Below are 14,721 nucleotides of genomic sequence, written 5' to 3'. Positions count from 1 at the left end.
TCCTGACCCAGGGGTCAAACCCAGGCAGGTCTCTGGCATTGCAGGCAGATTCTTTACCATTTGAGCTACTTGGGAAGCCCCTTATTATTTGTAAATGTTTGTAATCAAATTGCCAACATCCGTTGGATCATAGAAAAAGCAAGAGAATTCCAGAAAAACATCTACTTCTGCATCATTAGCTATGCTAAAGCCTTTGACTGTGTAGATCAGATCACAACAAACTGGAAAATTCGTAAAGAGAGGGGAATACCAGACCACCTTACCTGCCTCCTGAGAAATCTGTATGCAGGTCAAGAAATAACAGTTAGAACCAGACATGGAACAATGAACTGGTTCCAAATTGGGAAAGGAGTACTTCAAGGCTGTATATTGTCACCCTGCTTATTTAACTTATATGCAGAGTATATCGTGTGAAATGCTGGACTGGATGAAGCACAAGCTGGAACCAAGATTGCAGGGAGAAATATCAATAACCTGAGATACACAGATGATACCACCCTTATGGCAGAAAGCAAAGAATAGGAACTGAAGAGTCTTGATTAAAGTGAAGGAGGAGAGAGAAAAAGCTGACTTAAACATTTAAAAAACTTAGATTCGTGGCATCTGGTCACATCACTTCATGTCAAATACACGGGGAAACAATGGAAACACTGACAGACTTTGGTGGGGGAGCAAAATCACTGCAGATGGTGACTGCAGTCATGAAATTAAAAGACACTTGCTCCTTGGAAGAAAAACTATGACCAACCTAGAGAGCATATTAAAAAGCAGAGACATTACTTTGCCAACAAAATTCCATATAGTCAAAGCTATGGTTTTTCCAGTAGTCATGTATGGATGTGAGAGTTGGACCATAAAGAAAGCTGAGCGCCGAAGAATTGATGCTTTTGAACTGTGGTGTTGGAGACTCTTGAGAGTCCCTTGGACTGCAAGGAGATCCAACCAGTCCATTCTAAAGGAAATCAGTCCTGATATTTATTGGAAAGACTGATACTGAAGCTAAAGCTCCAGTACTTTGGCCACCTGATGCGAAGAACTGACTTATTTGAAACGACCCTGATGCTGGGAAAGATTGAAGGCAGGAGGAGAAGGGGACGACAGAGGATGAGATGGTTGGATGGCACCACCGACTCAATGGACATGAGTTTGAGTAAGGTCCAAGAGTTGGTGATGGACAAGGAAGCCTGGTGTGCTGCAGTCCATGGGACTGCAAAGAGTCAGACACAACTGAGTGACTGAAATGTTCTTTGAATAGTCTGAATACAAGTCCGTGATCAGATATATGATTTTCAAGTAGTTTCTCCCATTGGTTGTCCTTTTGCTTTCTTGATGCTGTCTTTTGAAACATAGGCCTCTGGGCTTCAGTCAAGTCCAGTGTATCTGTTTTTCCCTTTGGGGATTCATGCTTTTGGTCTCCCAGCTAAGATGTGTCACATCTATTGTGTCTTGTACAATTGCCAACGTGTCCCATCCAGTGTCAAATATGTTTTCTTCTAAGAGTTTTATAGTTTCAGCTCCTACATTGGGTCTTTAATTCGTTTTGGCGTGATGTTTGTCTGTGGTGTGAGGTCGGAGTCCACTCTCATTCTCGCACTTTGTGGCTCTCCTGTTGGCTGGTTGTTGGAGAGACTGTTCTGTTTGCTTTGAGTGGTCTTGGCGCCCATTTGAAAACCAGTTGGCCGTAGACACGTGTGGTCACTCTGACTCTGTTCCGTTGCACTGCGTGTCTGCCCTGTGCCGCACCATGCTGCCTTTTCCTCTGTTTGTTTTCAGCTGTGCTGGGTCTTCGTAGCTGCACAGACGCTTCTCTAGTTGCGATGAGTGGGGGCTACTCTGCGGTGTGCAGACTTCTCGTTGCAGCGGCTTCTCTTGTGGTGCAGCACAGGCTCGAGGGTGTGTGGACTTCAGTAGCTGCGGCTCCTGGGCTCTGAGGCACAGGCTCAGAGTCGTGGTGCACGGGCCTAGCTGCTCACGGCATGTGGGGTCTTCCCAGACCAGGAACCAAAGCGTGTCTCCTGCACTGGCAGGTGCATTCTTTATCACTGAGCCACCAGAGAAGCCTGCTCCCCATACCGTCTTGATTTCAGGTTTTTTGTAGTAAGTTTTGAAATAGGAAAGTGGGAATCCTCCAACATTGTCCTTTGGCAAGATGGTTGGCTGTTTTCGGTCCGTGTAATAAGTACCGTATGAACTTTAGGATCCACCGTCAGTTTCTACAGAGAAGCCAGCTGTATTCCGATGGGGACTGCATTGAATCTGTAGATCAACCAGGGGGATTGTCATGTTAACAATATTGCCCAATCCATGGATAGGATGCTTTCCATTTGGGTTTTTTTTAATTTCTTTCAATGATAAAGATGTTTAATACGTCTTTTTTAAGGCATCTGGAGTGCTCCAGACAGCTGAGCTTTCCAGAGTGCCGGCCCTCCCAACTCCCCGTAGAGTACAAGGTCTCTGCCCTTCTGTGGAACTGACGCAGCCAAGGAGAAGGAACCCAAGGAATCAGATAGGAGGGGATTGGGAGTCAGTTTTGTTTTAACTTTTAAATGCCCTCCTGCAAGACCCACTCTTACCACTCGCCTAGACAGGTGGCTTCTCATCACCCCATCTTATTGTGCCTCCATGCGGAGGCCCAGAGTGTTCTCTCGGCTTTAATGCTGCCTCTTCTGTTTGTCCCTGAAACTATTCCTCTCTCTCTTGCTGCTGGGGATTCATCGTTTCCTAGGGTCCCCAGCCGTCCTTTCACACGTGTGAGGGGCAAGTCACTTCATTTACCAGGCACGTATCCATACACTCAGCACAGCTCTTGGCAAAGCCCAGCCTCCCGCCCTGCCCACAGCATCACCTTTGATACAAATCAGAGAGCCACGCATGTGGGGTCAGCTTCTAACTTGTATATTCCACTAGATTATTTGTCTAGTCTTGTTGTAACACTTTAATTACTATGACCTCATAAGAAATTATTTGCATAGTGTTATGGACTAAAATGCTTGTCCCCCCAGAATTCATTTGTTGAAGCCCTAACCCCCAATGTGATGGTATTTGGAGTGGGGACTGAAATTTCACCAAATCTCTAGGTATAATTTTCCTTATCCCTGAGGAAGGAAATGGCAACACACTCCAGTACTCTTGCCTGGAAAATTTTATGGACAAAGGAGCCTGGTGGGCTACAGTCCATGGGGTCACAAAGAGCTGGACATGACTGAACGACTTCACTTTCTTTCTTTCTTTCGAGATAATTTTAGGGAGAATTGGCATCTTTTCAGTGTGTAGTTTTCCAATCCATGAATATGGTATTTTCATTTATTAACATTTTCAGAAATTTATGTCAGTGATCTTATGGTTTCCTGTGCAGACATCTTCATTACTTTGACTTTCTTTTTAGCTTTTGATACTTTTACAGTATTGTAAACTGCAAAATTTTTTAAATTCCATTAGCTACTTATCATTGTTACAGAAACATAATTGTAAATTGACCTTGTGTTCATCAGTCTTGCTAAATTTCATTTATCAAAGTAAATACTTTGAAAGTTCTTTTGGATGTTTTATAATACTAGTTTGAAAATAATGTTTCTCCCTAATTTGGTCAGTAATTCTTTGGTTACAAACAGCAGAAGTTCCTCCGAGGAAGTTCAAGTCAAAGGGAAGTTGGTATCAGGCCCCGGAGGATGCTGGGAAAGCCAGGGAGGGTGTCCAGCTGGGCTTGGTGGGGCCTCCCTCAGCCCCAGGGCCCTTGAACCTGCAGCCACAGGCTCCGCCTCCGTGCCCCTCCCCCACCCCGCGCTCCCGGCGGGGGCCTGCTCCCGGGTCTCTGGTCCCCGCCTCCATGTTGGCCGTGCAGCTCCAGCACCCCGACTCCTCTGGCCTCAGTGTCCAGGACGACCGGCTCGGCTCCAGACGGGGGCCCCTGCCTCCCCGGGACCCTGGGCAGCACACATTTCCTGTGGGACCCCGCATGTCTGGCAGAAACTTGGAAAGCATGCATGTCACGTGTGCATGTTCACCTCCCAATGTGCCCGCTATTGCTGTAATTCTAGTAGTTTTCCTACATATATGTGTGTTTCCTTCTCGCTACATAGAAATTTACAAATTTGAATTGTTACATACACCACATTATATGCTTGCTCAACTTAATTTTATGTTTTAGTATTTACCATTTCATTAAATATACTTCAAAAACATGATCTTAATAGCTGAATAGAATATACAGTATTACTTTATATGGCCACACTGTAATTCAACTAAGAATTCCTATTTTTAGATTTTTGGGTTCTTTCCAGTTTTTTGGTTTTTTTAATAAATACACCAGTGAGCAGTCTTGCACTTAAAATCTTGTCTTATCTCTGCTAATTTCCTTAGGATTGATTCCTAGCCGTGGAAATTAGTGGGTCAAAGATTCGAACGTTGTCAAATCTCTTGATACAATGTCACGTTTGTTTCTAGAAGGGCTGTGCTTGTTTACTTTTCTTTCCACAACTCTAAGAATACCCGTTTCTCCATCGACGGGACTGAGTATTAGCTTTTAAAAGAAATCTTTTCTAATTTAATAGGTGAAAAAAAGTTGATCTCGCTATTTTAATGTGCTATGCATTTTTAAGTGAGGTGGAATATATTTTCCAAACTTACTAATCACTTGTTCCCTTATGAGCTGACTGAATTTGCCCATTTTTCTCTGGAATGTCCATCTAGTCTTATTGATTTAAAAAAGCTCATTGTATATTGAGAATATAAACCCTTTGTTGCAGGACCCTTTCTGGCTCCCGTGGTAGCTGCAGACGCATGTCAGCCTGCTGGTCGTGGGAGGAGGCTGTGACGAGCTCAGTCCTTGAAGCAAGAGTGATGCCCACCACCAGGCGAGTGGGTGGTGGTCCACAGCCACTGTGAGCACAGTGGTGGGTGGGGGTGAGGGGCCCTGGGCTGCCCAGGCGTCCACACGTGGACCCGAGAACAGCGGGGATGACATGCTCGGGAGCCCTGCTTGGGCGGCCTCCTGGGTGTTGAAGACCCCAGGGCCTGAGCCTCTGCCGGCAGTTTCGGGTTATGAGCCATTGACACTGGTCGTGCCCTGGGCCCCAGGGGACGCTGGCTGATGGGCCGGTTTCCGTGTGACAGCCTGTCCAGGTGACGGGCTTAGCCAGGCCCCCCAAGGCGCATGTCCTCCTGATGCGGCCAGAAGAGAAGTGTAGTGGTTCTCACTGCATCTGGAGGACCACGCGCTCTTGTTAATCCTGAAGGTCTCTACAGCCTAAATCAACAGAAAGAGGTCGAGGGGAGGGTTTGGAGATTGGAGACTGTTCAACACCTGGCCCTGGTCCTTCCAGCCTGGTGACCTCAGGCTGGCCACCTGTCCTCTCTGGACTGCAGTTTTGTCACCCGAGAGAGCAGAATGAGGCCCAGTGAAGAGCCCCGGTCACCGGCAGGAGCAGGGCCAGGTGTCCCTGGAGCCTCTGGGGCACGTGTGGGTGACCTGCGCTCCCCTGGGGTTAGAAGAGGTGGTTTCTGAGGAACTTGAGTCAAAAATGACGTTCACGTCCCTCCTGAAGTAGTGCCTACCTGGCCCCATCCTTCCGGGGCCCACACGAAGTCCCCAATGCCCAGGGGCACCCTGCAGCCTCAGCCAGGTGCCCTTGATGCCAGCAGTGGGGAGAAAGGGAAGCGCGGCCTTGCCTCCCCCTCGAAAAACCCAGAGTCCTTCCGGTGCCACAGGAGCTCCCCTGGGGGGCCGGGGTGGCAGCTGTGGACGGCTCTCTGGGTGAAGCCCCCATGCCCCCGGGCAGGCTTTCCCCGGGAGTGAGCTGTCTGGGCCAGGCTAGATGGCCTGGCATGCTTCCTCTCCACCCTCCAGTGTAAGGAAAGCTCTTGGTCCAGGCCCTGCAGGCCGCATGGGGCTCCCCACGGGCTGGTCCAGAGCCAGTACAGGGCCGGACGGGGACGGACCCGCACTCACTGCGGCCCCAGGAGAAGGCGGGGTCAGGACTGCGTGAGCACTGCACGTACAGGTTCCGTTAGGTCTTTCTCAGCACTGGAACCATGCAAGGTTCAGAATGAGCCTGGAAACCACTGTGGCTTCTGCCCAGGACCATGGGCGTCCCTGGGTTGAGCCTCTCCTGAGCAGATGGGCACCTGCTACTGTCGGGGATCCACCTTGGCCGAACCCAGACGGCAGGGAGACTGGGCCCAAGTCCACCCGGTCAGGAGGCACTAACACTTGTCCCCAGGCCCGGGGCCTACCCCGTGTGCCTGCGGCTCCCCAGCCCCGCATCAGCAGCCACTCCCTGTGAAACGCACGGCCCTGCACTGGGAATGACAAATGACCAAAAAATCAATTTGTAATCTGATTGGAGGTTTTTGATTTCCTCTGATGAGTTTAAATTTCATTAAAAGCAACCTTATTCCAACATAAAAGGAACCCTTGAAGGGTAAAGCGGGGATTGTCTCAACGCGCCTAAAGCGCCGGCCCTTTGTGTGATTGCTCGTCGCGTTAATTGTGAGGGCCAGGCCTGGCGGCCCCCCCGCCGGTGTCCGTTGGCAGCTGCGCGGTTATCAGGGCCTGGGATCGGCCGGGCGGGCCCGGAGCACAAGGACTCACATTCAAAACCCGCTCTTGGGCATATTGACACTCGAGTTATCAACAGCTCTTATTATCTGCCAGGCGGGAGCGCGCGGCTCGTGGGGACAGAAGGAGCCACAGACTGCCGCCGCAGCCGCCCCCCACCCACCAACATCCTCTTAATTGTGTGTATTCTCTGGAAAAAGTGATCATCGAAGCCTCTTGTCTTGATGAGAAATTGACATTTTCTGAGGACTGCCCGGGTGCCGAGCGGGGAGATAAGGCCCGAGTTGTTTTAGAGGCGGGCGGGCGTTCCTTCCTTTCAGGGCCCTCTTTATTGCTCCTGTTGACCCGCTTGATGAGTATGGATTTCATGAGGTCTTTTTCAGCATCTGAACTATAAAAGGTTCAGAATGACACCACCCCTTATAGACAAAAGATAACCTTGCCCTTTGAATATATCGATTCTTTATTAACTAGGCTGTTTAATGCAATGAAATGAGGCATTAGATTGAAGCCCATTTCAAGTGCTTTGAATAATCTTTAAAAGCTTGGAAGACCCTGGAAGGCAGCCTGACAATAATTGGCACACATTTGGAGAGAATGCAGCTCTCAGTTCGGATTCAGAACACAAACATGAAGTAATTTCCCTCGCCCAGGTTGCCAGACCCCAGCAGGCAGCTCCGGGAGGCGGCCCCTAGCCCACCCCTGAGCAGGCATCCCTGGCACCAGCTCAGAGCCAGGGGGTGATGTCGTCCCCAGCACACGGCGGAAGGGCTGCCCGCAGCCTGTGCCCCACGAGCCCCCTTCTTTGCTGTCTCTTTAAGGCTGAAACAAGAACGCAGTCAAAGGAACCTGATTGTCATTGACAGGAAAAAAAAAAATATTCACAAGTTTCTTTATGTTTTGAATAACTGTTCCCTGTTTTGCTCGGCAGAACAAGTAATTAAGATGACATTTGTGAGCACTAATTTGGATCTCACTTATGTGTATGTGTTGGAGAGCTGCAAGCCAAAACATGCAAAGCCAGCCTTTCATTGAGGAGAAAATGAAAAATGCAGAATGAGATGGAGCCGGGACACCCAAGACGCACTGGAGCCAAACAGGGCTGCGAAAATCAGAACCCCAGTGCTGACACACGTCTCATCACCGCCCGCGCCTTTGGCTGTCCCTGCGTGCAGCCTGGCGGCAGGGCAGTGCACAGGGTCTCCGCACCTTGGCACGGGCCTGGCCTTGATGCTGGTCCCCTCGGTCAGGGCTCAGGGTGCCCTGGTGCCTGCCCACAGCGCCTTGAGCTGGACCTTGTCCCAGCCTGACGACAGGAACAGAGGAGCTCGTGTCCCGAGTGGCCAGAGCCCTGGCTCTCCACCGCCAGACCTCCAGTTCAGGAGTAGGGGCTGAGGTTGGAGGGCTTGGGCTGGGGGCAGGGGTGACCAAGCCCCTGCGAGCCTCGAGGCTATCTATGGGCCGCCATGGCCCTGGGTCCCACCCAGCCACGCTCAGATGTTCCAGGGGGCATGCGGCCTGCAGACTGCCAGCCCCAGGACCAGCACCATCTGCACCCCTGCAGGAACCTCTCTGTGCAGCTCGCCTGAGTGTCTGAGGGCAGATAGCCTTGGAGAAGGCTCCTGTACGACCTGTTCTTATCTTGGCCAAGAGCGCTCTGGAATCCAGGGTACGCAAACGACCTCCCAACCCAATGTCAGCACTGCGTGTTGAACCAGCCGTTCTATCAATCAAAACAGAGCGAGTTACCCAAAGTGAAATTCACAGACAAGAAATACTTTAATTAAATATCGTGTAAAATGAACATTTTTATACAGTTAAATATCTGAAAAAAAATGTACAGATAAAACAATCTTATTGTAGGGTCTTCAACAGTAAAAGCTAGCATTTAGTGGAGCGCTCGGTTTTGAGACGAATACGCCATGAGGGCGACTAGGTACTCTAAGACCCAAACCAAGTACGGGGTGAGCAGACTCACAAATGTCCCTAATGTGTACACATGAGCTCGTTTTTAGGTCAAACCCTTACGTATACAAAATAAAATGGAGGCAAGTAAGTTCCAAGGTGACTCCTCAGGCCGGTCACAGGGCCAGAGCGTGACCGTTGGCCTCTGGGATGTTCCAATTCTTCCATTTAGTCCCTCAAATGAACACTTTTAAGTCTGGCATGGTTTTGTTTTGGTCTTTCTCAAGAGAATTTAAGAAGTCCCTCCTTTCTGTTTTAGGTTTGATTTCTGCTGCAAAGTGTGGCTGTGCTGTGTCCGCAAAGGGAAAAGCAAACGCCCCTCCTGGTCTCACCGCGGGTTTGGCACTAACAAGGACAGTGTCAGGAAGTCATTCCAGTTCAGAAAGTACAGACAGTGGCTGTTGGGGTCTGACCACAGGAAAGGTATTGTTAAAAGGGGATTCTGGACAAGGGGTGGTTGTGGGTGCCCTGGGGCCTCTGAGTCTGGGGTGGGCTCAGGAGGACGCAGGACACAGCAGACCCAGATGCAGAGAGCGGTGACACGGGCTCGTGGGGCTTGTGCTTGCGTGTGTGTGCGTGTGTGTGTGTGTCACCATGAATCTCCAAATGAAATCTTGATCAACAATCGTGGTGTTAGCCTGTGAGAAGATAGCACAAAGGTTCTTTAAAGAAGTCCACTTTTAAGGCATCGGAGAAGTTAATGTGGCAAACGTTTTAATTAAAACATCAGAAGTAAATTTTATTTTAAACTTTAGGCCTCTGAATTTTTCCAGTAAACACGGTTCAGCTATGTGGCAAAGTCATGGGTGGCAGCTAAAATGACTTTTTACATTCTACAAAAAAAAAAATAACGATGAACGAAGGACGCCGCCCCAAACGCTGTCGCCTCCTCGCGGCCGTTCCACATGCACGGAGTCTACTGGGACTTGTCACAGCCGGGTGGCACCGCTTTGTTCTGACTATACAACGAACTTTTTTTTTTTCTTCAAAAGTATTTGTTCAGATAACTTAAAAAATAATATAAAATAAACAATGAATTTGACTTTTCCTCAAAATTAAAAAAAAAAAAAAAAGACGCAAAGTCTAAACAATAGCAAATTCTGGAAGTACAATGAAATGCAAGGACGCTGGTTCACTGAACAGAACGGATCAGACAGACAGTTCTTGGCTGAATGCTCTTCCAGCATCACACACCAGGCCATGATCGAAAACCAACACAGACAAGGAAACGGAACCGAAAACGGCAGGAAAAGCAATGTACAAAATCTCGACGATAAATACAATATTTATAATTGATATGTTACAAAATAAAGTCCCTTAGCAACAGCAAGTGTTCATGGAAAAGTAAGTGTTGAATGGAGACCATTTTATTCCTTATAAGACGCATAAGGAATAAAACTTTTTTTTCCTCTCTAAATATTTAAGTGGATCTGAAAAAAATTCAAGACAAGTGTATAAATATTTAGCTACAACTTTGGCAAAATCACAAAAGTCTACAATTTTATAACCACATACAAAACACATCAGGGAAGAAGGATCTAGAAGTCAAAAGGACAACTTCTGTTACAAGAAACATGGACCTCACAGTAGCCTAAGAATGCAATAGTATACAGTGCTAGCAAAAGTGGAAAAAAATGTCGCAGGTCACACTTGCTTAACAGGAAGCTCTAGCAGTGGGGAATATTTTAACCAACAGACAGTAGCTTTTTTTTTTTTTCCTCTGTCAGTGTGCTTGTTGAAGGCAAGAGAATTCAATATCAAAGTTACAATTTCTAACTACAATAAGTTACAAAGTTTCATTTCATTAAGATGAAGTTAAGCGATGATAAACCCTCCCTCCCCGCCCTGCCACCCCAGTTCTCCTAACCATATAGTCTTACTTTCTTCCAGTTTGATGGCTCAGACCTCCTTGGCCCCCTTTTGTCACCACAAAAAAATATTTCACATTATAGAGATACACAACCATTGTGAATCTAAGTATGAGTACTGAAAAATGTCTGGAGGCGTTTTTCATCAGTGTTTTATGATCATCAAAATGGTGCATTCACAAAGTTTCTCCCAACACATAGCAAGTACTAGACATAGCCAAGACGGAGTCAGAAACTTTATACAAAATAGGCGTCGCTTTGTTCTCCTTATTCTTCAGGACTGAGAAATGTGAAAATATGAGAAAAGTTCAGTCAGTAAAATGGAATTGTTCATGAAGGAGTAGGTTGTTTGCATGTTGATTCTTAATAGTTTAAATAAAATCTTTAAACAAAGTCTCTTGTAGCATTTCGGCCGCTGCTGACGCACTGAAGACACCGTCCCGTCAGCACCTCGTGTGTCCTGACGTGTCCCCTGAAGTCCGTCCTTGGACGCTGCGTGGCGGCAGGTAACAGCACCCCTCACATGGGTGGGACTACCAGCCCAGACATAGCTGCAAGAGAAGGGGGGCAGGTCAGGGGCACCCCTCACCAGGCGCAGGGGGCCTCCCTGGGCTTTGGTCAATGGGACAGTGGCTTTGCACGGCCCTCCACTAACCAGCCGTGGGCTCGGTTAAGGGCACCTACTTCACGGGGTGGGGGTGCACATGGGGACAGACTCCCCCCCAGGCTCCTCTCCTCAAAGACCTCACGTGGCAAAGGGAAAGGCTTCTGGCCTTCTGCGTGCGAAGGGGCCGCCGCCCACACACCTCAGCGGCACACAGAGGCCCAGGCCCCCCGAGGCCACCTCTGTCAACAGAGGTGCGCCAACCGGGCCACTCCTGTGATGCCAGCTGTGGCCGGATCTCGGACCGGGGGGCACCCGGGCCCCGCTCTCACTCCCTACGTGGACTGGGCATGCCTCGGGCTCCCCTCTGCTCTCAGCCCCTGCCCTGGACCTGCTGCTGACCGCTCCGTATCGTAATGGTGAGTCGCGGGCTGGCCAAGATCAAAGCCACCACAGCCCACCTGGTTTGCAATCGTGGGCCCAAGGGCCCTGACAAGACATAAGTCATGGCTCCGCATGTAGGGAGCGTGTCCCTTCTCTTCTTGGAACAGAGAGAGAACTTGTGCCGAGATGCCAAGTGCAAGGATGCTTCCCAGTGAACTCCTGGTGCAAAGGTAATTTAAAACCTTTTAACTTTAGTGTTGTTTAATTTTTGTCGAGTGATTATTCTCATTAATTTATGTATCACATATTAATACATTTGGTTCATGTAGTGATGGGAGCTTCAATTTCTCAGTTCATTAATTTCAACAATATTAATTTATCTCCGACTCACCGTTACAACTTCATGGTTTGGAAGGCCCGTGTGTGTACACACGGCTTATGCGATGCCACCGCTCGGTGGGCCCTGGCGCCACGTGGACTGCGGGCAGGGCCACGCACCCGGCCACCTGCCCCTTCGCCCCTGTGCTCTGGGGACCGCGGCCGGCTCACAGGCCAGTTGGCGGCCCTTTGGGGCTGGGTGACCCTCTCACGCTAACAGGTGTGGTGCAGACAATTATTTCAAATCACGGATACCTTTCCAGTTCCTTTTTTGAGCATTAGTTCATCAAAGTGAAATATGCCACCGACTTCACAAAAGGGCCAGTTTGTCTTCTCCACGGTAGCGTCCTCAGCACCCAGCAGAGAGCCTGGCACATAGTAGGCGCTCAGTAAATACTGGTTGAATGGGTTCAGTTTGTTTTTAAAGGAGTAACTGGATTTGGATTTCACCGGGAGGAGCATATACCAAAGGACGTGTCTGAAAGAGGCCAGATGGCGGCCACTCAATCTCGGGGCCTGTGGGCCTCAGTCACTCACCAGGAGCCGCGTGCAAGCTCAAGAGGCCTGGGGGCCCGCACACGACCCCGCCTGCCACTGCCCAGAGGGCCCCGGCACTGGGCGGGCACTGCGCAGCCCCATCTGCAGGCAGCCGTGCCAGGCGGGGCCTCCCGCAGCCCTTCGGCGGGCCCTGCTCCCTCTGGAGTCTTTGAGAGCAGTCACCCAGAGAGACCAACTCCTTCCAGCTCTGGCTCAGGCACAGCCCCGGGTCTCCAAGGACAGCACGGCCTCGGGGGCCCCACGGTCCGTTAGACCAGGCTGAGAATCAAGGCTCGGGACCGCGCGGGCAGGCCCAGGACAGGCGGGGGCTTCAGGCGGCACCGAGGCCCGCCACCCAGACCTGAGGCTGTCCCACGGGTGAGGGGGGCTGTCTGCTGGCTCAGCAGGGCAGAACGTGGGCCCTGCGGCCTCCTCCGTGGCCTGTTTGCATTCCCTGTGGTTTTTCCACTCCCTGCGGGCATGGGCTGCTTTTACCATGAGGACACGGAAGTCGTCTCGGAAGGATGGGGAAATGGGTTTTATCAACCAAGAGGAAGCCTCTGCTTGCGGGGGCTGATCAAGCGGGGGTCATTCCTAGGCACACCCAGTGGGGGCTGGGGGGCTGTGTCGCCTGGTGGGGACAAAGGAGAGCATGCAATGGCCAGGGCTGCCCTGCCAGGGGCCCCAGGCGGGCTGGGGGGCAGGCCAGAGCTCCCGCCCCCAGGGAGAGACCCCCAGGCCCCGGGGGCTGCCCAGGCCGCAGCGGGGGCCGGCGTGCGCCCTCACCTTGCAGTCCGTTCCCGTTGGTGCTGGTGCAGGAAGGAGGAGGGGAGGCTTGGGGCCGGACCACGGGCGCGAAGGCGCTCTTTTGTTTCACTGCAGAGATGACATTGGCAGGTGAGAATGAGAAAATGCCGTGTGTACTGCTACAGTTTGAAGGGAGGGTGACCGAAGAGGCTGCCATGGTGGGGCTGGACGGCACTACTGTAACAAAGCAGACATGTCAGGACGCGACGCGGCCGCACGACAGAGGCCCCGGGCCTGGCCTGGGCCCCGGCCACAGAGCAAGCACGGGATGTCTCTGGCTCGGCCACTCTCGGGGCAACAGGCATCATCAACGCTTGTGTGGACTTTGGGTTCCAATTGGGCAGCCCCGGTTTGGTGCCGATTCGGTTTGGGTTTCGCCGTGTGACCGCGCGGGGCCCGCTTCCGGCCGGCTTCCGGCGGTCACGCGGACGCCCAGCCTCCAGAGCCACCCTTCCTTTTATTCCAGCAGCTCACACCACAGAACACCCAAGCAACGCACACACGTGACTGCAGCGCATATGAATCTGTGTGATGACGTGTGACAAAAACAGACACTTACTGCCGTAGGGAGAGTTAGCGGAGGAGCCATTAAGAAATCCAGGCGAGCCCGGGACCCCTAGATTGGCCATGGCGCCACTTCCGTATCCATTCATGCTAGTGCTGACTGTGCTGTAATTGGACTGCTGGGGAGTACTGCTCGGCGCGTATCCTCGCGGGGACACGCTGCTCGTGTTGCGACTGTAGCCGACTGTTGGACACCCCCCCCGGCCAAAAACAATGTTATTATCAGGGAGAGACACTGGGGGGGGGCATTCCCCGCAAACCTCCGTCGCCTATCAACCACTACAAAACAACCGATCGCGTTCCTCCAGCCCCAGCGCCTCTCGCCAGCTCTGACGACCTTTGTCACGCCAAGCCCTGCTTGAGCATCCTGGCCCCGGCCCGTCTCCAGCGGCCTCAACAGCCGGCCCACACGCGCACACACTTCGATCTAACTGTCGGTTGCTTTCACGTCTCTCTTTAGAAGCTATTAGCCACAGCGAGATTCCTAGGCTGCACCCCACCCCAACACTGGGTGAACTTCCAGCCTCTGCAGGCCCTTCAAATGCCACGGCTGACAAGGAGAGCTCATGGGTGGCCATAACTCCCCAGGAAAAGCTGTTTTGGTGTCTCTGTGGCTACGGTTGCTATTTCTGTCGGCATGGAGGGCGGGGCGAGGCAGGGGGAGCCCAAGCCTCGCTCCCGTCTCAGGCAGGAGAGGCCCGTCACGCCCCCCCAGGATGAGGGTGAATGCGGGCCAGGCAGCTAGTCAGGAGGTCTTTTCTGACACGAAAGCCCGTGCAGAGTTTAGAGAGGCCACAACCAGATACGGTGCAGGTGGGGAACAGGCCCTCTGCTCCACAAACTCCTTCCAAGCTCAGGAATGAATCCCCGCACGTGCAACGCATCCAGGCAGGGTCCCCAGCTCCCTGCGCCACGGCCATCCTGACTCCTCCCAGCCCCCCAGGGAAGCACAGCCACTTAGGGATCGATCCCAGGAGACGTCTAGCAAAGCCCGGCGAGCTGCGTGGCAGCAGCTGCTGCCTCAGTTTCTGACTTGTCTGAGCAGCCCCTGCCAGGGG

At 51.4% G+C, this 14,721-nt stretch overlaps 1 protein-coding gene across 11 annotated transcripts in view; it reads right to left on the bottom strand.

The window, feature by feature from the left end:
• Positions 1–8,322: 8,322 nt before the first annotated feature.
• Positions 8,323–14,721, bottom strand: part of EBF3 (EBF transcription factor 3) — a 121,864-nt gene continuing 115,465 nt past the window's right edge. For 2 of the 11 annotated variants that reach the window (XM_070363286.1, XM_070363288.1), the window contains 4 exons: positions 13,659–13,847; positions 13,079–13,276; positions 12,011–12,123; positions 8,323–10,940 (listed from right to left, as the gene is read on the bottom strand). In XM_070363286.1, the coding sequence (XP_070219387.1) occupies positions 10,923–10,940; positions 12,011–12,123; positions 13,079–13,276; positions 13,659–13,847 (518 nt within the window). In that variant the 3' untranslated portion in view covers positions 8,323–10,922. The remainder of the gene's footprint in view (positions 10,941–12,010; positions 12,124–13,078; positions 13,277–13,658; positions 13,848–14,721) is intronic. The other 9 variants (XM_070363290.1, XM_070363292.1, XM_070363289.1 and 6 more) reach the window with 6 other exon arrangements.

The sequence above is a fragment of the Bos mutus genome, chromosome 26 (genome assembly GCF_027580195.1).
Source record: "Bos mutus isolate GX-2022 chromosome 26, NWIPB_WYAK_1.1, whole genome shotgun sequence".
NCBI classification, from domain to species: domain Eukaryota; kingdom Metazoa; phylum Chordata; class Mammalia; order Artiodactyla; family Bovidae; genus Bos; species Bos mutus.
The sequence above is the reverse complement of the archived record's forward strand: the minus strand, read 5'-3'. Positions and strand labels throughout refer to the sequence as shown.